General features: G+C 43.7%; 2 protein-coding genes across 4 annotated transcripts; one reads left to right on the forward strand and one right to left on the reverse strand.

Annotated features, from left to right (window-relative positions):
- Positions 1 to 7,285: 7,285 nt before the first annotated feature.
- On the forward strand, positions 7,286 to 9,174 carry LOC307068266 (eotaxin-like; the record flags this gene model as incomplete). The annotated part of the gene is made up of 3 exons (XM_079726052.1): positions 7,286 to 7,361; positions 8,558 to 8,669; positions 9,069 to 9,174. 3 exons carry the CDS (start codon positions 7,286 to 7,288, stop codon positions 9,172 to 9,174), a joined length of 294 nt encoding a protein of 97 aa, XP_079582178.1.
- Positions 9,175 to 14,424: 5,250 nt separating this feature from the next.
- On the reverse strand, positions 14,425 to 16,385 carry LOC307068121 (nuclear factor erythroid 2-related factor 2-like; the record flags this gene model as incomplete). 3 transcript variants are annotated; one of them, XM_079725788.1, is made up of 3 exons in its annotated part: positions 14,425 to 15,936; positions 16,156 to 16,203; positions 16,341 to 16,385. In XM_079725788.1, 3 exons carry the CDS (start codon positions 16,383 to 16,385, stop codon positions 14,425 to 14,427), a joined length of 1,605 nt encoding a protein of 534 aa, XP_079581914.1. The 3 variants fall into 3 exon arrangements, with proteins under 3 accessions (XP_079581914.1, XP_079581913.1, XP_079581912.1); XM_079725787.1 differs by having other exon boundaries at positions 14,425 to 15,846; positions 15,937 to 16,203; XM_079725786.1 differs by having other exon boundaries at positions 14,425 to 16,203.
- Between the last annotated feature and the right edge of the window lie 7,912 nt (positions 16,386 to 24,297).

A 24,297-nucleotide genomic window follows, 5' to 3' on the forward strand; every position in this document is an offset into this window, starting at 1 on the left:
TCAGAATGCAAGAAAATATTTGCAAATGAAGCAACCGACAAGGGATTAATCTCCAAAATATACAAACAGCTCATGCAGTTCAATATCAAAAAAACAAAAAACCCAATCAAAAAATGTGTGGAAAATCTAAATAGACATTTCTCCAAAGAAGATATACAGATGGTTAAAAAGCACATGAAAATATGCTCAACATCACTAATTGTTAGAGAAATGCAAATAAAAAATAAGGTCTTTTAAATATAAGGGTTTTTTTCAGAGCAACTTTGAGAAGCAGGCTTCACTTCTATAAATGATTTCACAGGAGAGGAAGTCACTTAAATTCCCTAAGCCTCTGTTTTCTCATCTTTAAAATTGACTTAATTAGAATACCTACTTCGTAGGTTTCGTGGGAGGATTCAATGAGCCAACCCATGTGAAGTGAAATAATATGGTAGCTTGCGTAGATTACTGAAGTTAGCATTGTTATTGAGAACTTGCTATTTGCTAGACATGTTAGAATTTTTTTAATTAATTAATTTATTTATCTTTGACTGTGTTGGGTCTTTGTTGCTGCATGTGGGCTTTCTTTAGTTGCGTTGAGCAGGGGCTACTCTTTGCTGCGGTGCGCGGGTTTCTCATAGCGGTGGCTTCTCTTGTTGCAGAGCATGGGCTCTAGGTGCAAGGGCTTCAGTAGTTGTGGCACGGGCCCAGTTGCTCCACGGCATGTGGGATCTTCCCAGACCAGGGCTCAAACCCGTGTCCCCTGCATTGGCAGGTGGATTCTTAACCACTGCGCCACCCAGGAAGCCCATAGACATGTTAGAACTTTTATACTAACATATATTGGAAGGTAATTTTCCTCCAAAAGTAACAAAAAACTGCAGACTTGGTCTCAGTGACCCTTGAGAAAGAGAGGTAACAGACCCTATTTTGCATGAGGGAAAACCAGGTCCAAGGACTTCATTGTGCTAAAATTTTCACAAGACGGACGTTCTCGAATCAGCTTACCCTAAAACACACCACGTGAGAAGAGACCTTCAAGATGCCAGAAGAGTAAGATGTGACGATCACCTTCCTCCCAACAAATACATCAGAAATACATCTACATGTGGAACACCTCCTACAGAACACCTACTGAGCGCTGGCAGAAGACCTCAGACTTCCCAAAAGACAAGAAACTCCCCACATAACTGGATAAGGCAAAAAAAAAAAAAAAGAAGAAGAACAGAGACAAAAGAATAGGGACAGGACCTGCACTCTGGGAGGGAGCTGTGAAGGAGGAAAAGTTTCCACACACTAGGAAGCCCCTTCACTGGTGGAGACGGGGGGGTGGGAGGAGGGAGAGCTTCAGAGAAACGGAGGAGAGCGCAGCAACAGGGGTGCGGAGGGCAAAGCGGAGAGATTCCCGCACAGAGGATCGGTGCCGACCAGCACTCACCAGCCCGAGAGGCTTGTCTGCTCACCCCCCGGGGCGGGCGGGGGCTGGGAGCTGAGGCTTGGGCTTCGGTTTGATCCCAGGGAGAGGACTGGCTGCGTGAACACAGCCTGAAGGGATTAGTGCACCACAGCTAGCCGGGAGGGAGTCCGGGGAAAAGTCTCCACCTGCCAAAGAGGCAACAGATCATTGTTTCGGGGTGCGCGAAGAGAGGAGATTCAGAGCACCGCCTAAATGAGCTCCAGAGATGGGCACGAGCCGTGGCTATCAGCGCGGACCCCAGAGAAGGGCATGGGACGCTAAGGCTGCTACTGCAGCCACCAAGAAGCCTGTGTGCGAGCACAGGTCACTATCCACACCTCCCCTCCCGGGAGCCTGTGCAGCCCGCCACTGCCAGGGTCCCGTGATCCAGGGACAACTTCCCCGGGAGAACGCACAGCAGGCCTCAGGCTGGTGCAACATCACGCCGGCCTCTGCAGCCGCAGGCTCACCCCGCTTTCCATACACCTCCCTCCCCCCGGCCTGAGTGAGCCAGAGCCCCCTAATCAGCTGCTCCTTTAACCCCGTCCTGTCTGGGTGGGGAACAGATGTCCTCAGGCGACCTACATGCAGAGGCGGGGCCAAATCCAAAGCTGAACCCCGGGAGCTGTGCGAACAAAGAAGAGAAAGGGAAATATCTCCCAGCAGCCTCAGGAGCAGTGGATTAAATCTCCACAATCAACTTGATGTACCCTGCATCTGTGGAATACTTGAATAGACAACGAATCACCCCAAAATTGAGGCAGTGGACTTTGGGAGCAACTATATATATATATTTTTTTCCTTTTTCTCTTTTTGTGATTGTGTATGAGTATGATTCTTTGTGTGATTTTGTCTGTATAACTTTGCTTTTATCATTTGTCCTAGTGTTCTCTCTGTCCGTTTTTTTGTTTGTTTGTCTGTTTAGTATAGTTTTTAGCACTTGTTATCATTGGTGGATTCGTCTTTTTGGTTTGGTTGCTCTCTCTTTCTTTTTTTTTATTATTTTTTAATTCTTTTATTTATTTATTTATTTTTTTTATTTTTATTTTTTTTGCGGTACGCGGGCCTCTCACTGTTGTGGCCTCTCTCGTTGTGGAGCACAGGCTCCGGACGCGCAGGCCCAGCGGCCATGGCTCACGGGCCCAGCCGCTCCGCGGCATGTGGGATCCTCCCGGACCAGGGCACGAACCCGTGTCCCCTGCATCAGCAGGCAGACTCTCAACCACTGCGCCACCAGGGAAGCCCAATTCTTTTATTTTTAATAATTATTTTTTATTTTTTATTTTAATAACTTTATTTTATTCTATTTTCTTTCTTTCTTTTCTTTCCATTTTCTCCCTTTTATTCTGAGCCGTGTGGCTGACAGGGTCTTGGTGCTCCAGCCAGGTGTCACACCTGTGCCTCTGAAGTGGGAGAGCCAAGTTCAGGACATTGGTCCACCAGAGACCTCCCAGCTCCATGTAATATCAAATGCCAAAAGCTCTCCCAGAGAGCTCCATCTCAATGCTAAGACCCAGCTCCACTCAACAACCAGCAAGCTACAGTGCTAGACACCCCATGGAAAACAACTAGCAAGACAGGAACACAACCCTACGCATTAGCAGAGAGGCTGCCTAAAATCATAATAAGGTCACAACACCCTAAAACACAATACTGGATGTGGTCCTGCCCACCAGAAAGACACGTTCCAGCCTCATCCACCAGAACACAGGCACCAGTCCCTTCCACCAGGAAGCCTACACAACCCACTGAACCACCGTTACCCACTGGGAGCAGACACCAAAAACAAGGGGAACTATGAACCTGCACCCTGCAAAAAGGAGACCACAAACACAGTAAGTTAAACAAAATGAGAAGACAGAGAAACACAAAGCAGATGAAGGAGCAAGGTAAAAACCCACCAGACCAAATAAATGAATAGGAAATAGGCAGTCTACCTGAAAAAGAATTCAGAGGAATGATAGTAAACATGATCCAAAATCTTGGAAATAGAATGGAGAAAATACAAGAAACGTTTAACAAGGACCTAGAAGAACTAAAGAGCAAACAAACAATGATAAACAACACAATAAATGAAATTAAAACTTCTCTAAAAGGAATCAATGGCAGAGTAACTGAGGCAGAAGAACGGATAAGTGACCTGGAAGATAAAATAGTAACTACTGCAGAACAGAATAAAGAAAAAAGAATGAAAAGAATTGAGGACCGCGGGCTTCCCTGGTGGTGCAGTGGTTGAGAGTCTGCCTGCCGATGCAGGGGACACGGGTTTGCGCCCCAGGCTGGGAGGATCCCACATGCCGTGGAGTGGCTAGGCCCGTGAGCCATGGCCGCTGAGCCTGCGTGTCCAGAAACTGAAACGAAATTGAGTTCTTTGTAGTGAGGGGAATGGACCTAGAGTCTGTCATACAGAGTGAAGTAAGTCAGAAAGAGAAAAACAAATACCGTATGCTAACACATGTATATGGATTCTAAAAAAAAAAAAAAAAAGAAATGTTTCTGAGGAACCTAGGGGCAGGAAAGGAATAAAGATGCAGATGTAGAGAATGGACTTGAGGACACGGGGAGGGGGAAGGGTAAGCTGGAATGTAGTGAGAGGCATGAATTTATATATACTACCAAATGTATAATAGATAGCTAGTGGGAAGCAGCCACACAGCACAGGGAGATCAGCTCAGTGCTTTGTGACCACCTAGAGGGGGGGGGATAGGGAGGATGGGAGGGAGAAGCAAGAGGGAGGAGATATGGGGATATTTGTATATGTATAACTGATTCACTTTGTTATAAAGCAGAAACTAACACTCCATTGTAAAGCAATTATACTCCAGTAAAGATGTTAAAAAAATAATAAAAATAAAAAAATAAAACACACTACGTTGCCTTAGGGATTTTGTTAGTGGTCCCCAAGCTTAAGGTCTCTATTCTTTTTTTTTTTTAAGAAAGGATTGGAATAAATGAATATTAATGTCTCTTTCAATTCTGTGTATAACTTTGAATTATTAGAGGAAATCTGGAGCAAAACAAACAAGGAGTCCAGTTTTCTGGGATCCTTGTCCACTGATCATCAGTCATTCTTTGGAAAACACTCAGGAAGGTCAGATTTCACAGTGGGGGGACCCACATTCTGCCCATCACTCAGAGTCATTCCTGACCAAAGCCCCACATTTATCAGGCTCCAGGCCAGAGGCAAGTAATGGGTCCAACTCACGTCACCACTGAGTGATGAACTTCTAAGGAAGAGAGACGCAACAGCCAGTGAAGCTGTCCCCACTTGTAAGAGACAGCCAGGCAACTGGACAAAACAGCTACTGAACTTAAATGTTTAAAGGTTTAGTTTATTTCTACCTACTGAGGTTTCTCTGATCTAGATGAAATATAGAGCTTTGAAGGGAAACACAAGAATGTAAAGTTCCTTGCTAACAGGGCCCTCTAAAATCCCAGGAGAGTTATGAAATTATTCCTCTAAAATCTAAAATCCCAGGAGAGTTATGAAATTATTCCTCCTAAGAGGACATAATCACTCAACCTTATCAGCCAAACATGTTTGAATGTTCCAAACTTGTTATATTGACACAGCTTTAAAGAGCTTGGTTCCTCCACTAGTGTAACTCAGGCATTCTTGGAGAATGTCCCTTGCATAACATGCCTTTATTTGGGAACAGTTGGGAGAATTGGGGAGCAGATGTTGACGAAACCATCTGGCCAGACTCAAGGTCCTTTTCTAGCATCCCCTGGCCCACAAAATCTGCCCCATTTCTAAACACTAATATATAGGAATTTCCAATTACAGAGTAAGAGAGTGATCACTCCACTGAGCACTTTATATATATATTAACTCATTTATTTCACCCAACAATTCTCTAAGGTAGGCATGATTATTATTCCCATCTTAACCTAGCAGAGAGTGGCTAGTAAGTTGTCCATGGTATCCAAGCTAATTAGTGGCAGAGCCATCACTGAAACTCAGGATCCTGATTCCAGAGACCACACTAGACCACTTCATCTGGAGCGGAGCAGGAAAGAGCAAGGAAAATCCAGATTTCCTGGTCTCTACTTGGTTCCTTTTTAGGTACTTGAGACCAGTTACTCTAGATGGGAGCTGAGAGAGCATGTAGGCCAGTAAGTGGACTCTCTTAATCTTGTGTCCATGATGGACATGACCAGTCAGCCACATCACTGTTATCTACTAATGCAAGGCAAGGCCTCAGAGTCCTTCTCAACACATCTCTCTGTGCCACCTGTACCAATTTGATATGGGAGTGTAAAGGAAAAGCCCAGAAAGGGCCTTGCAGTGCCTCCATACCAGTATTCAATTCTGTATTCACCGCAGTGACCCCATTAAAGACTTTAATTAAGGACCTCATTAAAAGACCCCATTAATAATGACCTCCCCTTGCACCATCTCCTACTAGGGGGCCTAGTGTTGTGCACGAAGAGGATACATGTGGGTTTTTGTCTCTTTCTCTTTGATATTTTTAGCCATTGGGCACCTTGTCTGCAATGTGTGCTCAGGGAGTGGATTGAACTAGATTGCTGGTTTTCCAAATGTGTTCCTTGAATCCTTGGGGTGTGAGGGCATGTGGGCCAAATATTATGCTTCAAACAGACCCAATCCACTACAATGTATTTGATGAACAAGCTTTGGCTATTTGATTCCATTTGGAAAAGGCTTTAGCAGCTAAACAAATAGTTTAGAAATGCCCAGCAACCTCCATACTGTTTTCCATAGGGGATGCATCAATTTCCACTCCCACCAATAGCGTACAGGGGTTCCCTTTTCTCCACATCCTCGCCAACACTTACTGTGCCTTGTCTTTTTTATAAAAGCCATCCTAAGAGGTGTGGAGTTTTACCTCATTATGGTTTTGATTTGTATTTCTGGGGAGATGTTTGTCAAAGTGTACAAACATTCAGTTATAAGATGAATGAGTTCTGGGGGTCTAATGTACGACAAGGTGACTCTAGTTAATAATACTATATTATATACTTGAAATTTGCTAAGAGAGTAGATCTGAAGTGTTCTCACCATGCACACCCCCCAAAAAGTTAACTATGTGTGGTGATGGAGGTGATGGATGTGTGAGTTAAATTAATTGCAATAATCATTTCATAATGCATGTGAATATCAAACCATCATACTGTACACCTTCAATATATGCAATCTTTATTTGTCAAATTTCCTTAATAAAACTGAGTAAAGAATGCACAGGAAGTCAAGATAAATAAGAAATATTCAGTTCTGATGTACTATAACACTAAAATTCCAGGGCACTAAGATTCTGTGACCACTAGATTGAATTATGGGGTGAGTTTCTCATGTGCTACAATTCCTGGGTTCCCAGAGACCAAGCAATGTTCGGAGCTGCTGAGCTCTCTCTGTATTTGGATGGGAGCCTAGCAAAAGTTTTAGGGCCCCTTTCTGGCCTCTAAAATCCTAAAGACCACCATGTGAACACAGGGACCAGGGAAGGTACTTGAATCTCCTCATCTCTTCACGCCCTTGGTCTCCCTGACTCTTCCCCCACTGCAGATGGTTCATTTCAGAGAAAGCAGAGCTTGTAAACATGTCCCTCTAGGTTACCATTTGTGCTCAGTCATTCCAAAAACATGCATGAATGAAAAATGCGTTTGCCTCTTATGTCCTATTAACTTGCTGGGATCTTGAGCAGCAAGTCAGGACTTGCTTTTGTCATGATTTGTTCATGACCCTGGTTAAGCAAAGGTTTCCTTGGAAGTTCCCACACCCTGGGCTGTCTTTAAAAGGCATGCAGAGCAGCCAGAGCTGCAGAGGGGCTGAGACAAACCCAGAAACCAACAGCTCTCAGGCTGAAGCTGGTAACCTCCCCATTCAACATGAAGGTCTCTGCAGCACTTCTGTGTCTGCTGCTCACAGCAGCCTTCTTCAGCACCCAGGTGCTGGCTCAGCCAGGTAAGTCCCTTCTCTATGCCAAAGCTAATCACCACCAGAACTGTCAGATCAGCAAGAATCTGCGGAGACTTGCTGCAGACCCCCTCATTTTAAAGACGGGAAAACGGGTCCCACGAGTAGACAAGAAGAGCCCCGACCTCACAATCAGAGAAATAGCCAGAACTAGAAACCCAGGCTACTGAGGTCAGTCCCCACATTCTTTCCTGACATGAGTATTGAGAGTGATGTTGTGTCCATCCACAATCTGGCTGCCTTCCCATGTTTGGGGATGGGGACACACAAAAGAAAGACCCTCTCTTATTGCAGGCACAGGGGGCATTTTTGTCAGTGGTGGAGAGAAAAAAAATGCTTTGACTGTACACCCCAAACTTTTACTGGACCCCAAGACAGTTTTCAGAAACAGTGGTTAGAGGAAGGGAATGAGGTCCCAGGGGAATCTCTCAAGGTGACGTGTTGTGATTGTATCTATATGTTTGTATCATAACTCATGTTTTCATCCTCTGATGACTTAGATTTACTGTATGTATCAATCTGAATAAGACAATGCATGCTGTGGTAACAAACAATCCTAAATTATCAAGGGCTTAAAACAACAAAGGTTAATTTCTTACTCATACTAAATATCTATAATGTATTGGCTAGAGCTTTGACTTCATATAGTCAGGATTCTGGATTGATGGGGCCATTGATGGATTGGGAACATTGCTGCTTACTGTAATGAAGGAAAAGAAAGCTCTCAAGGGTCTTGCACTGACAATTACAAAAGCTACCTTAGAAATGATACTTGTCACTTTGTCTTCTCACTTATTGCTCAAAACCAGTTAATGGTTCCAATCAACCAAAAGTGACCAAGACTTGCAAGTCTACCATGCATCCAGAAAGCAGAGAATGGAGAGTATTTGATGAACAGTATTATGACCATCACTTAGTGGCATAGCTCTTCATAATGACAAAGTTGGAGCTTATTGCATTGACCAAGCTTTTTCCATATCCTTGCCTGTAGCGATGGGTCCCTACTGTACAGCTGGGGACACCAAATCAAAGGCAGAGGTACAGGACCTCAGAGCAGATGGATTCTGCCTCCATCTCTTACATTTCCTTGCCTTCCTGAAATTTCTTTCCTTACAAAATCATGCTTAAAAATTATCTACATATCATTAGTGCTCAGTCTTTCTATTCATTTCTCCCCAATTCAGCTTCTGTCCCAACCGTCTGCTGCTTTAATGTGGCCAGAAGGAAGATCTCCATTCAGCGACTGCAGAGCTACAGAAGAATCACCAACAACAAATGTCCCCAGAAAGCTGTGATGTAAGTAGACAAAACCTACCCTCTCCCAGCCCAAAATTTCATTTCTGGGGGATAGAGCTCTTGAAACTGCATTAGAGTTAACTGGAGCCTTACACTTAGAGAGTTCCATCTCTATAATCCAATCCATGAGTTTTCACAACAGGAAATTTTCCCTCTAGCTCCCTGCCTGGAAGTTTGTTCAGGTCTTACCAGTTCCTTCGAGTCAAGAGCAAGAATGGCTCTTTACTGAGCCATCAAGAGCAGTCACTGACCCTCAGCATCCCACCCTTCCTCTATCTCCTTCCTCTGCTCCCATGGCAACCCCTTCATCCCATGGCAGATGGCTCTGGAAGGTTTAGGATTAAATTGGCACAAGTTGCAAAGAGGATCCTTAATAAGTTCTTTCCCTCTCTCCCACAGCTTCAGCACCAAGCAGGACAAGAAGATCTGTGCTGATCCCCAGGAGAAATGGGTCCAGGATGCCATGAAGTACCTGGACCAAAAATCCCAAACTTTAAAGCCATAAATATTCACCTTTTAAAACCAAACCAATGCCTCAAAATGTTTGATTCATTCTCCCGGTCTTCCTAAGATGTATTCTGAGATAACCTCATTCCAAAAGGAATGGCTTTTATTTAATAATTTTTTTAAAAATATTGCATATAAGTTATTGACTTTTTAAAAAATTCTCTGCCATGAATTTTTGTTACTTTTAAAATGTAAAGCTTTGGTTGGGTCCCTCCCCCTCTGTGAGCCCCAATTCAATCCCCTGCAACGTATGACTAATGCTGTCTCTCTCCTCTTTAACTCCCTGGAATCTTGTAAGGGTCCTGGCAAGGATCATCGATACAAAAATGTTTTATATTTTTAAGAAGATATTGCTCTTGTGAACCAAAGGTGTGGCTCATAATGTTAAATGGAAATACATGTTATTTTAGGAATTCAGAAAAAATATTTCTTATTACAATCAGCAGTCGTATATTTTGTGGGGAATCCACATTGAGCTGGGAGGGAGAAAGACGGAAGTAGGGGTGAGAGGTATGATTAGACAGAAGTAGGGATGAGAGGTGTGGTTATGGGGGCGGGAACTGTGTTCCTGAGAAATGGCCTTTTGGTTCTGCTGGTCTTCAATGAGATTCAGGGTAAAACTGACAAGACCAGACAAAACCTTTCCATCCCTCTAATTCCAGTCCCCAAGAGAGGTTTCCCAGACCACAGGTACTTCAGTCTCTTATTCAGCAGGACTCTCACCACCATTCCTTGCCTGGCCAGCCCCATGCTTGCCCCAGATCTCTCCCATGACCCGTTGCAACAACCTGTGATATTCTCCCTGTGCCTGACATGACTCCTCTGATCATCCTCCAACCCAGGATAAACAGAAAAGAGACATTGGGAAGTCAGAGGAAGCCTAGATAACCCTTGACAAGAGGTTTATTCAGACTAAGACTTTATCAGCACTTAAGGAGGCTTCATCCTGGAACTTAAACCAGGTCTTCATGGATGGACAAGTGCAGGGGCTCTATGAAAGCTCTTTCAGGCCAGGCAGAAAGGAGACAGGTATCGTTTGAGCGAATGCCTAGAAGCAGGGGGGATTATAATGTGTTTATCAAGTTGGGTGGAGGCCCACTGGGAAGATGTTAGATTGGGGTCTGTGTGAAGTGGTGGGGAAATTTGAGAAGGAAGGTTGAGGCCAGTCTGTGAAGGTGGGGTGTTTATGCTCCATTCAGATAGTCATAAGTAAGATGAGCATGTCATTTTTATCACCCAAATTTGGGCACATTTGAGAATAAAAGGAGGCACCATTAATAATTATGCTTGGACAACAGATAAAAATTAACACCGACCCTGGCAAATCAGAGCATCTGGTCACCCTAGTGCTAATAGACATTGAAAGTTTTGATCTAGTGGGGAAGGGGAGTGCCATGATCAGTGGGGCTTCTTCAGTAAACACCCCAATGGGCTGGAGTGGGAGGGGGAAGGGGGAAGAGCCGGTACACTCTGGCAATGTATAGGCATGAGGTTGTTAAACAACAAAAATTCTACTGAATACGTTTAAAGGTCAAATTGGTTTTATTCAACAATTCAGGAATCAGGCAGCAGCCCATCTAGCAATAAAAAGGAGCTTCCCCAAGCTGTAGAAAGGAATGGTTTTTAAAGGCAGAAAGGGGATGGAAAAAGGAAATTATTAGCAAAGAATGCATTGTTTCAGGCAAGGTCACCTTCCTAAGGAGAATGGAAGGGCCTGGCAGTTGGGTCAGCTCACTAGTGCTGATCGGATATTTCCAGGTTGACTGGTTAAAGGTCACAATCCTGGGGGGTTGAACTGAAGTTAGTTCAGGTGGTAAGTCTTGGTTTGCTGATGTGGGGTTTAGCACAAGTGACTCTATTTGGGGCCCGCTGTCTCCTTTTTATTTTGTTTTATTTATTCTATTTTATTTTTTATTTTTCTGTCTCCTTTTTAAAACTATCCCCGCCCCCCCACTTTTGATCCGAATAACTGAGACATGAGATCAAAATTTAAGGCATTAGCACCACTCTTAGCTACTGCTCTGTAATTCTCACAGCTTTTGTCCATCCTCTGTGTGGTATTCACAGGTCAGGACCATTTTTTCCTTCATCTCTGTGAAGTCCATAGGTCATGGTTTCAGGTTCACGATTTTTAAGTTGGCTATTCTCTTTGTTCATCTTCTGACATTCCAGTCTTAGAGAGAATACAACACACCAGGGAGATTACTATGATTATTATAAGCCAGATAATCCCTAATGTTTGGAGTGCACTTCGAGCCATGGTCTCTAAGACCCAAACCAATCAAAATCAAATAAGTCAAAGAAAGAACCATTGAAGGAGTCACCTTCTTAAGCCAAGTGGCTTACTCAGTGGTCTTACGTAACTGAGTCTCAGCTTCCCCAGAAGAGTTATCCAGGTGCAGCAAGTGGTGTTGACCACAGCACAGACCTCTCTTTGTCCAGCTAGAAGATAATCAAGGGCTATCCTATTATTAAGAGGAAGCTTGACCAGAGAGTTTAAGGATCTTTATTGGGTAGCTATTGTCTTAGAAATGGAAGCTGCAATGTCTTCAGGAGTTAAGGAGGGGTTCCTGATCATATTGTCATTTGTATTTACTCATAACCAGGGAAGTATGGCCCTGCCAAAGGAAGCTAATCTTGAGCCATGAACAACTTCTGATAATTCCTTTCTAACTCAGTGGTGTAAATCCAGGGAAGTCAATCAATGAGATGACTTAACTCATTTGTGGAAAGTTAGAGGCACAGTTAGATAACCTAAGAGGCATTGCCTGGCTGTGCCCTAGGCATCTAGGCATCCATAGGCCCAGGGAGAATGAAAACAACCACAGAGAGAGACAAAGCATGTTGAGGCACAGACCATTCTGGGCACTGTTAATGGACTCATTCACAGGGTTTGCTGCATTTACCCATCCATGCCAGGGGTCAGTCAGATCTTCAGCACATATGGGAAGAGAATCTCTTAGCCTGAAATAAAGAGTCATCCTAAATGCTTTGTAAAGATGTGCACTGCTGGTTTGATCTCTTAGTGATTGGGGGCCAATCTGATTTAGATAATCATGGGAACGTGGGGTTGCAGATGTACTAAGATTTTTGTAGGTATTTGTGTCTAATTGAGTACATGCAGTTATGATTTGACAAAGGGAAAAACAAGGCACAGGGTATTCTGGTGATAAGAGTGGAACTTCGTAAGAGAGTTCTAAATGGGGGTTAATCGTAGTTTGCAGTGACATTGGAAATAGAAGAGAAATTGGTCACAGAGGGTCTCTAGCATCATGGATAGATTAGAATCTTTGAAGACAAATTGAGCATTCTGAAAGGTTACTCCCCTTAGCAATGGCCTGGGAGACACAGATGAGAGTGTTATCTTTCCAAGCCAATGCCAGAGTAAAAGAAAGAAAGAGAAGAAAAAAAAATTCATGTTCAGTTAAAGTATGAAGTCTTGATCCGGCGTCTTGGGTGGAAACAGTCTACTTTGAAGTCAGCTGCTTCTCTCTTATAGTTTGGTTCAGGGGTCTCCAGCATCTGTATAGGACCAGATGTCAGGTGGAGGCTTCCTTAGCTGTGATGTGCTTACCCAAGGCTCAATGTCCTCTAGTTTCACAGCCGTGTTAGTGGTCAGGAACACTTAGTGAGGTCCTTTCGAACGGAGTCCGACGGCTGTTTTCCTCTGATGACGTTTCCAGAATACCCAGTCACCAGGCTCCAGACAGTGACCAACACGATCTTTTGAATTGGAATACAGGAAATCTTCTTTAACCTGTTGATAGGCTTTATCATAAGACATTATAGCCTTACAGTAGCTGATCACATTAGCTTGAAACAAGGGATCATCAGACAGTTGTATACCAAGGGACATTTGTCTACCAGGGACTATCTCATGTGGAGTGAGTTTATGTTTCCCAAAGGGTGTATTACAAACAGTCAGCAAGGCCAGAGGCAACATCTTAGACCAAGGGAGTCCAGTAGTTTCAGCAAGTTTAGAGATTTTAAGTTTGAGGATCCCATTAGTTCTATCTTGCCCGATGATTGAGGGTGATAGGGACTGTGATGACTCCAAAAACTTTGCAGGGTTTTTGCTAAGGCTCGTATGATTCCCTCCCCCACCGCCAGAGAAGTGGATGCCTTGATCACTGGAGATTGTAGAAGGTTTACTCAAAGTGGAAAACACATTTTCTAAAAGTTTTTTTTCCATTATGAGGGCATCAGCCTTGTGGCAGGGAAAAGCTTCAACCCATCCAGAAAACATACATACGATGACAAGAACATAGTGATAACCCATTCTAGGTGGCAACTGAATGAAGTCCAGTTGCAGATGTAAAAGTGTCCAGAGGGAGGAGGTCGGAGGCCTCTGGGAACAAAGATAATTTTTCCAGGATTAGGGACCTGACAGGTCAGACATTTCTGGTAAACGGTTTTTGCAATTTTTTTTTTTTTTTTTTTTTTTTTGGTACGCGGGCCTCTCACTGTTGTGGCCTCTCCCACTGCGGAGCACAGGCTCCGGATGCGCAGGCTCAGCGGCCATGGCTCATGGGCCCAGCCGCTCCGCGGCATATGGGATCCTCCCGGACCGGGGCACGAACCCGCATCCCCTGCATCGGCAGGCGGACTCTCAACCACTGCGCCACCAGGGACGCCCAGTTTTTGCAATTTTATTGGCATCTTCCCACCAAAGTTTATTTAAAATTTGAGTCATCTTAAATGCACCATGTGAGTGAAAGAATGCAAAACCTGAAAAACGAGACTGGCCAGGAAGCTGTGAAGAAACAAGTGGCCATCTTGATTTCCCCATAACTCCAACTGTTTATTGACTTTACAACCACAGTCAATCTTTTTGTTGTTGTTGTTGTTCATACAGTATTTATTTTAAAAAGTACATAGTGGTTAGTTTTGCAACAATTTGCTTTTAGCCAGATGTATCATATAAATCTATGAAAGTAACAAATGAGATAAGAACAGTATAAATAAGGAGTTTTTGTAGTATTTACATGTATATAGAAACTAGCCCCAATGGTGTTTTAAGAAATTAAGTTTGCAGTTAAAGTGAAACTACTGATTCAGCATACTGATAACTTATTTTAATGCTTCTTAAAGTTTTATATTTTCTACACTAGTTTTGACTATAATTTTGCATAGAATTACTTATAAAGTATATTTCTGCATTTCACACCACAGTAGGAGCTTTCAGTATAACAGTACAACAACAACAAAAAAAACCCACTAGCTCAGAAAAGGTCAGATCTGCTCAAATCTAGTTTTTCTTAATATCTGGCTTCTTACTTTTGGGAACAAGGAATACATTGCCATCTCTCGTTTGCTGCAAGGAGTATTCACTTGGGGAGTAAGGCTTTCCATCTTCATCACGTAGCATGCTGAAGACTTCAAGATACAAGGTGCTGAGTTGTTTTTTCAGTAGATGGAGGCTTTTGTCATTTTCCCCTTTTTCTTTGAGCAATTTTTCTTTTTCATCTTTTAAATGATCTGAATTTTGCTCCAGTTCCACTATATTTTCCAGTTTTCTTTTTCTGCAATTCTGAGCAGCCACTTTAGTCTTACCCCTCCTACGTATATCTCTAATTAATGCAAGTTGAGCCTCGTTGAATTGCTCCTTGGACATCATTTCATTGAAGTCATCAACTGGGAGGTTAATGGTTTTTTCTACAGGGAATGGGATATGGAGAGCTTTTGCCCGTAGCTCATCTCTTGTGAGATGAGCTTCCAAGCGGCTTGAATGTTTGTCTTTTGTGAATGGGGTTTTTCGATGACCAGGACTTACAGGCACCCCTTTCTTTGGTGTGTTTTCACACTGGGCATCACACAGTGGAGCACTGTTCCTCCGAGACGATGACAAGGGTTGGACTGTATCCCCAGAAGGCCTTACTGGCTGTGTTTTAGGACCCATCTGTTTGACACTTCCAGGAGAACTATCTATCTCTTCCATTTCAGAATCACTGAAGCCAAGCAGTGTGTCTCCATAGATGGTAGATTCCACTGAGTGTTCAGGTGATGCCATGCTGGAACTTGTGTTCAGTGATATGCCAGAGTCAGAATCATTGAATTCTGCTGTTGCACTTTCAGGGTGGTTTTGGTTGAAGGCTTTACAAAGTGATAGATCAGAGATATCAATGGGCCCGTTTAGAAGTTCAGAGAGTGACTGGCTTAAAGTAGCAGAGGAGGGCATGCTGTTGCTGGTACTGGGCTCTGCTATGAAAGCAGAATAAAATTCATCACCAAAATCTGTATTTACTGTGGTATTTGAATTTAATGAGTTCACTGTCAACTGGCTGGATTCTTCTGTGGAGAGGATGCTGCTGAAGGAATCCTCAAAAGCACTGAGAAAATGTGGACTGCAGTTACCTACTTCTTTTTCCAGTGAGGGGATTGATGAATAGAAATGATAATTGTTAATTTCCGCCAGTTTGGTTTCTGGACTTGGAACCATGCTAGTCTCAGCCAGTTTGTCACTTTGAATATTAAGACACTGTAATTCTGGAATGGATAATAGCTCCTCCCAAACTTGCTCAATATCCTGCTGCATATCATCTAAATCAGCAGTGGCTAACTGAAGGACAGCAGTTTCAGGTGACTGAGCCTGATTAGGAGCAATAAAGACTGGGCTGTCGATGTGGCTGGGAATATCAGGAACAAGTGACTGAAACGTAGCTGAAGAAACCTCATTGTCATCTACAAATGGGAATGTCTCTGTCAAAAGCTGCATGCAGTCATCGAAGTACAAATCATCTGGTTTGGGAATGTGGGCTACCTGGGAGTAGTTGGCAGGTCCACTGGTTTCCGACGGGATGTGTTGTGCTGGCTGAACCGGGAGGAATTCACCTGTCTCTTCATCTAGTTGTAACTGAGCGAAAAAGGCTTTCTCTTGCTCCTTTTGCAGTTGTTCTTGTCTTTCCTTTTCAAGTTTTTTCTGTTTTTCCAGCTCACGCTCCTTCCGTCGTTGACTGAAGTCAAATACTTCTCGACTTACCCCGAGATCTATATCTTGCCTCCAAAGTATGTCAATCAAATCCACGTCCTGAGTAAATGAAGTGTACTTGGTCCCTCTGGTTTCTAGAGTTTTCATCACGATCTGTGTTCTCTCTCCCACTACCCTCTTCTGGTTTAGAATAAGAGGTATGAACAGGCTGCCATCGGAGGAGATGGTGGGCTACCCTCCTGGGACGGCAGTCCCGGCAGCGGCAGCTCCAAGTCCATCATGCTGAGCTAGGGACGGTGCTCTGAGGCTCCCCGACGGCGGCCCTGTCCCGGCTGCTGAGGCGCAGTGCGGACAGGGTGGTACTGGTGGCGGCGGCGGCTTCTCTAGGATCCTAAGAACTTCACAGTCAATCTTAATTTCTCTGACTCAGGAGCAGACTGTTGCTCTGTTGCAAGGACATCAGCATGGTGGAAGTCTGGCAACAAAAGGTCACAATATAGAAGCAGAATGGACTTCATCCACATGTGCCACAGCTTTTATTTTTGGGGGGGGGGCTACCTTGGGTCTTTGTTTCTGCGCGTGGGCTTTCTCTAGTTGCGGCAAGCAGGGGCTACTCTTCGTTGCGGTGAGCAGGCTTCTCATTGCAGTGGCTTCTCTTGTTGCAGAGCACAGGCTCTAGGCGCACGGGCTTCAGTAGTTGTGGCACACGGGCTCAGTAGTTGTGGCTCGCGGGCTTAGTTGCTCCACGGCATGTGGGATCTTCCAGGACCAGGGCTCGAACCCGTGTCCGCTGCATTGACAGGAGGATTCTTAACCATTGTGCCACCAGGGAAGTCCCGTGCCACAACTTTTATAGACTTTTATGGCCTTCTCATGAAAGCCAGCCAGGGTGTCTCCCTGATATTCAGATTCAGTCCTTTTAGTGTGAGCCTCAATTTTAATGATAGCAATTTCAGAAGCTAAGAGAATGGCAGTAAGAAGGTTTTTTATTTGTTATCCATGTTTGATTGGGGTCCCAGAGGATGTAAGAAAGCCCCTTAGTTTCCATAACATTCCCAAATCACGGACAATACCAAAGGCATACCAGCTGTCAGTATAAATATTAACAGTTTGTCCTGATAACTGGCACAGAGCTTGGCTTGTTGAGCTGATTTAGCTTGTGGGAGACTTTCCCTCTCAAGTGGTTCATTTTGGGTAGTAAGAGCATCACCAGCGTGGAAATCGCCTTTCTCATTTTTTTACAATCTGAACCATCCACAGACAAAATTAGATCAGGATTACTTGACAGGATGTCTGTAAATCAGAACGTTGTGTCACAAAATGGGATGTTATTACCGTTCAGTCATGGGGCTCACCTTCATCAGGTAGAAGTGGTAACATAGCAGGATTAAGGATGTTGTAATGTTTAAGGTACAAATTAGGCGGTGAGAACAGAAGGATCTCACAGAAGGTCAGTCTGCTTGCAGAGAAATGTTGGGTCAGCTCAGAATTAAGAAGACTTTGGACTGTGTAAAGAATTTGTAAATAAACATCATTGCCTAGGGTTAGATCCTCTGAGGCTTTACTAACTTTGCAGCTGTGGCTATAGCCTTAAGACAGCTGGGGTGGCAGGAAAAATGGAATCAAGCTGATTCTGTAACAGACCTGTGTTTATTACCAGGCTCTCGATGTTCCCAGGGCCTGGTTCTCTCTCTCCTGCACAGATAAGGTGAAAGGTTTTGAATAGTGAGGTAGCCCTAGGACAGGAGGTTCTTGTTTTAGTCTTAGAAAGGCCTGTTCATCGTTATCTTCCCATGGAAGAGGTCCAGGGACAGAAATTTTAGTAAGTTCATAGAAAGGGGAAGCTAATAGGGAAAAATTAGGAAACTGTAAGGCAATAAATAGCCAGCTAGGCCTAGAAAGCCACAAAGTTGTCACTTAGTTGTGGACCTAGGAAGTCCTTGGTTTAGTTTAATCACTTTTGGAGACAGCTGGATTCCCCAAGAGCTTACATTACGACTCGGTAATAAAGTGTCTAGAGATAATTGTAACTTTTACTTACAGCAAATTAGTGGAATGCTTTATGGATGCCTCTTTGGTAACTGAGCACAGCAAGAGGTCATCTACATGCTGTAGAAGGTTGATTTCCTGACACTGGAGGGTCTTACATCTTGGTGGAGCACTTGGGAGGAACAGGAGGGAACCTCAGTGAACCCTTGAAGTGTGACTGTCCGGGTATATTGTTGATGGTTCCAAGTCAAGATGAATAGATATTGGCTGTTGGGGTCCACAGGGATGCTGACAAAGGCTGAGCAAAGGTCCACAGCAGTGAACCCTTTTGAGTCTAGCGGAACTTGTGATAAAAGGATGTTCAGGATTGGAACCACTGGGAAACAGGGAACAACTATCTTGTTAATAGTTCTCAAGTCCTGGACAAATCATCATCCCGCCCATTAGCTATACTGGGAGGATCTGCGTGTTGCAGGGGCTGGTACAGAAATGACCAGCCTCAGCGTGATTAAGTCTTTTGCTATGTGACAAGGTGTAAGGCCTTGTACAGCCTCAGGCTTTAATGGACAGTGAGGCAATTTAGGAAGAAGTTTAGCCATATCTATCTGAATATGTACAGGCTTTATACTTTTTATTCTACCAACATCAGTATTAGAAGTAGCCCACAGATTTTTGAGCACCTCGATTAAATTAGGGGACTTTTAGGCTTCCCTGGTGGCACAGTGGTTGAGAGACCGCCTGCCGATGCAGGGGACACGGGTTCGTGCCCCGGTCCGGGAGGATCCCACATGCCGCGGAGCGGCTGGGCCCGTGGGCCATGGCCGCTGAGCCTGCGCGTCTGGAGCCTGTGCTCCGCCACGGGAGAGGCCATGACAGCGAGAGGCCCGCGTACAGCAAAAAAAAAAAAAAAAAAAATAGGAGACTTTTGTTGGAATTCTTCTTGCAAACCAAGGACAAACTGTAAAGAACATATAAGATCAGGTTCAAGTTGGTCAGGAAATTCTAAGGTGGAGTCTCCATGGGAAGCAAAACATATCAGTCCTTTTCATTTAGAAAAGAGATCTCTACCTAATACATCAACTGGGGCTGTGTCACACAGCAAAAAAGAATGCTTTACCCATAATCATTTTGCATTGCTTGAGATAGAAATTCTCCATGAACTTTATTAGATGGAAACCTTTTTTTTCACAGGATTTCTTGTTCTATGAGAGTGGGGTTTAAAGTGGAGAGTGAAGCCCAGGATCTACCAGAATTTGGCAAGGTTTCCATCAATTTTAATTTTTGTTTCCCCTGGGCTGTTTAAGGGTATTGCTGGTAGCAGTTACCAGCGGGTCCCTCAGAGCCCCCCATCAATTTTGGAAGAGGCCCACATGAGTGTTCTCTCTTAGGGACATTTGCGTGGATATTGAGGAATTTGTATAGGACTTTGAGGACAATTTTTCTTTTCCAGTGTCCCAACTGATTACCAATGAGACATTGCTTCTTGGGTGGGCATTCTAATGATGGACCTAGCAGGATGTGATGTGGGAGGCCCAAGTATTATCTCAGGTCTGGTCTTGGTGCTGTTGTAGTTATAAAACCAATAATGAATCAGATCTTTGTTTACCATCTTGTTTCAAAGTGCTCAGCTATGGTCACAAGTTCAGTCAGGTCAGTGGCCTCCCATTTAATTTTCTGCCTTTATAAATCTACTAATCTCAAGAGATATTCTGTTTACAAATAGGGCAGCTGGAGCAGCTTAGGCGACATCATTTATTATATGAAATCCAGAATGCCGTAGGACAAGCATTCTTTCTTTTGTCTGCATATTTGAAGAGTAGAACAATTAGTGCAGGGAAGACTCTTGTAAAAGGTTGGTGGCTATTTTGCGAGCTTTTTTTTGGTTGAGGATCTCAAGCATCATCCTCGGTGTTTTGCCATTCTGCTTTCTGTATCCATTTTTGGGTTTCCCCAGGTCCCACCATCCCAGGCACAAGCTGATAAAGATCTGGCAGCCCCTGGTCATAGGCCCCAGTAAGGATTCTAAACTCTTCAAAAAACTCTTGGGATCCTCCCTGGGTTTAGGAAACCCTTTAGCTATGACCCTTAGTTCAGTCTTTGACTAAGGAGTAGAAGATACCTGAGGAGGATGGCCTGCAATCTTGGGCAGTTTTTATTTTTAAAAATAACTGTTGGGGGCTTCCCTGGTGGCGCAGTGGTTGGGAGTCCGCCTGCCGATGCAGGGGACATGGGTTCGTGCCCCGGTCCGGGAGGATCCCACATGCCGCGGAGCGGCTGGGCCCGTGAGCCATGGCCGCTGAGCCTGTGCGTCCGGAGCTTGTGCTCCGCAGCGGGAGAGGCCACAACAGTGAGAGGCCCGCGTACCGCAAAAAAAAAAAAAAAAAAAAAAAAAAAAAACTGTTGGGCTTCCCTGGTGGCACAGTGGTTAAGAATCCGCCTGCCAGTTCAGGGGACATGGGTTCCAGCCCTGGTCCAGGAAGATCCCACATGCTGCAGAGCAATGAAGGCCATGTGCCACAACTACTGAGCCCAAGGTCTAGAGCCCGCAAGCCACAGCTACCAAGCCCACGTGCCACAGCTACTGAAGCCTGTGCACCTGCAGTCCGTGGTCCGCAGCAAGAGAAGCCACCGCAATGAGAAGCTCACGCACCGCAGTTAAGAGTGGCCCCTGCTTGCCGCAGCAAGAGAAAGCCCACACGCAGCAACAAAGACCCAACGCAAACAAAAATAAATTTAAAAAAAATAACTGTTTACTAGTCTCTTAGAATAAAACGGCAGTTCAGACAATTAGTAAAATGTGAGTACCCAGGTAAAGAAAGATAGAGGGGGGCAGGAGGGGTCACGCTAGTCCTATTATCTTTTGTTTTAGGCACCTCCAGTATCCTTAATTTTTTACTGGCCTTTTGCAATGAATCTCTTTTTCTCCCCCGCCCCTTTTTTTTTTTTTTTGCGGTACACGGGCCTCTCACTGCTGTGGCCTCTCCCATTGCGGAGCACAGGCTCCAGATGCGCAGGCCCAGCGGCCATGGCTCACGGGCCCAGCCGCTCCGCGGCATGAGGGATCCTCTCGGACCGGGGCACGAACCCGTGTCCCCTGCATCGGCAGGCGGACTCTCAACCACTGCGCCACCAGGGAAGCCCCTCTCCCCATTTTTGAATTGAGTTTTTAAAAATTATTTATTTATTTATTTATTTGGCTGCATGGGGTCTTAGTTGCAGCACAAGGGATCTTTAGTTGTGGCATGCGGGATCTAGTTCCCTGACCAGGGATGATCCTGGGTCCCCTGCATTGGGAGTGCAGAGTCTTAGTCACTGGACCACCAGGGAAGTCCCTGAGTTGTTTATTTTTAATTTTTTTTATTGAAGTATAGTTGATTTACATTGTGTTCATTCCTGGTGTACAGCAAAGTGATTCAGTTATATATATGTGTGTATATCTATATATATACACACACACATGCACATCTATACTCTTTTTCAGATTTTTTTTCTTTATGGTTTATTAGAAGATATTGAATATAGTTCCCTGTGCTATATAGTAGGACCTTAGTGTTTATCTACTTTATATATAGTAATTTGTATCTGCTAATTCCAAACTCCTAATTTATCCCTCCCCCACCCTCTTTCCCCTTTGGTAACCGTAAGTCTGATTTCTATGTCTGTGAGTCTGTTTCTGTTTTGTAAATAAGTTCATTTGTATCATATTTTAGATTCCACATATAAGTGATATCACATGGTATTTGTCTGTGTCTCACTTACTTCCCATAGTATGATAATGTCTAGGTCCATCCATATTGTTGCAAATGATATTATTTCATTCTTTCTTGTGGCTGAGTAATATTCCTTTGTACATATGTGCCACATCTTCTTAAGCCAATTGTCTGTTGATGGGCACTTGGGATGTTTTCAGGTCTTGGCTATTGTAAATAGTGCTGCTATGAGTATTGGGGTACATGTATCTTTTCGAATTGGAGTTTTTTTCCAGACATATGCCCAGGAGTGAGATTGCTGGATCATATGGCAACTCTATTTTTAGTTTTCTGAGGAACCTCCATACTGTTTTCCATAGTAGCCACCAATTTATATTCTCACCAAGAGTATACAAGGGTTCCCTTTTCTCCACACCCTCTCCAGTATTTGTTATTTGTAGATTTTTAAATTATGGCCATTCTGACTCGTATGAGGTGATACCTCATTGTGATTTTGATTTGCATTTCTCTAATAATTAGTGATGTTGAGCATCTTTTCATGTGTCTATTGGCCATCTGGATGTCTTCTTTGGATAAATGTCTGTTTAGGTCTTCTGCCCATTTTTTGATTGGGTTGTTTGGTTTTTTGTTATTGAGTTGTATGAGCAGTTTGTGTATTTTAGAAATTAAGCCCTTGTTGTCACATTGTTTGTAAATATTTTCTCCCATTCTGTAGACTGTGTTTTTGTTTTGTTTATCATTTCCTTTGCTATGCAAAAGCTTATAAGCTTGATGAGGCCCATTTGTTTATTTTTGCATTTATTTCTGTGGCCTTGGGAGACTGACCTAAGAAAACATTGCTAAAATTTATGTCAGAGAATGTTTTGCCTATGTTCTCTTCTAGAAGTTTTATGGTGTCATGTCTTATATTTAAAGCTTTAAGCCATTTTGAGTTTATTTTTGTGTACAGTGTGAGGGTATGTTCTAACTTCATTGATTTACATGTGTCTGTCCACTACTTGCTTAAGAGACTGTCTTTTCTCCATTGTATATTCTCGCCTTCTTTGTCAAAGATTAATTGACCATGGGTGTGTGGGTTTATTTCTGGGCTTTCTATCCTGTTGCAATGTTCAGTGAGGCTATTTTGGAAACTTGAAGGCTTTTGGAGGCCACTGCATACCAGGTAAAATAGGTACCCCATTCTGCTTGTTTAATTCGGGAATCCTGACTTTCAAGTGCTCTTCTTAAATGAATGATCATGTCTAATTAAAATGTTCTCCATGATGACCATTGTTATTCTAGGCTGTTTTTGGTAAGATTTTGCCATTTTTGTAGATACTTGTAGCTTTCAGGATCATATTTTTCAGACATAAAATAAGCAGTTGTGCCAAAAGGTGGTGCCCTTGACTCTTTAGAGTTTAAGGATCCCATTAGCTAAGGCTCTGGGTTTCTCGAAGCTGGTCTAATACCTATAAGGGATGTGCCTCTGAGTTGGGGATTATGTGGTATTTTACAGTGTACATTGTTGCACGGAAAATTTCTTGAGGTTGGTGAGTGACCTAGTGTCAATTTGACCCACCCCATGGCCACTTTATCCTAACACAGAAGTCTTTGGGTTTGGCGGCAAGTGCTTTAACAGCTCTTATGTGCTTGATCCATACCCACCAATTTTTTTAGCTTTTTGGCCTCCCAGATTACCATTAGCTGTAGCCTTTATCTATACAAAACAAGACAAACAAACATGTGCACCTTAATATATCAGCAATAACCAACAGATGTTACTGCACCCTGGCCAAGAAAAGGCCTTGTGCACACCACCAGCAACTCCCAGTGTGGAACTGGGGACTGGGGAAAGGATTGAACCAGCAAACCCCAAAGAATGGAGACTTTAGGCTGATTCAAAACAAATACGGAAATGCAGACTAAACTGCCAGCAGCTCCCAACGTGGAATCTGAGGACAGGACCAAGAGCTGGGGTTTCCAATCAAACAGGGAACTGTGGTTTAAGATACCAGCAGCTCCCAACTTGGAACTAGTGATTCCAGACAAATGGGGAGCTAACTGGAAAGCTAATTTTTTAAAAATCTTTTTTAAAAAATATTATTTATTTATTTTGGCTGTGCTGAGTCTTAGTTGCAGCACAGGGGATCTTGGTTGCGGCATGTGGGCTTCTTAGTTGCGGCATGTGGATTCTTAGTTGTGACATGCATACGGGATCTAGCTCTTCGACCAGGAATCAAACCCAGGCCCCCTGCATTGGGAGCATGGAGTCTTACCCACTGGACCACCAGGGACGTCCCTGGAAAGCTAATTAAATTGAGCTTGATGCTCAAAATCAAGAGGAAACTTACCCTCAGAATTTGTGAAAAAGACAGTGAACTCAAAGGGTTCATGGAGTACCTATGTTTCTCATTGTCCTGAAGCTGTCAGAAGTCTCCTTCAGTCCCACCACTGCCACTAAATCTATTAAACAACAAAAATTCAACTGAGTGAATTTAAAGATCAAATTGACTTT

Source organism: Hyperoodon ampullatus, assembly GCF_949752795.1.
Source record: "Hyperoodon ampullatus genome assembly, chromosome: 19".
NCBI lineage: Eukaryota > Metazoa > Chordata > Mammalia > Artiodactyla > Ziphiidae > Hyperoodon > Hyperoodon ampullatus.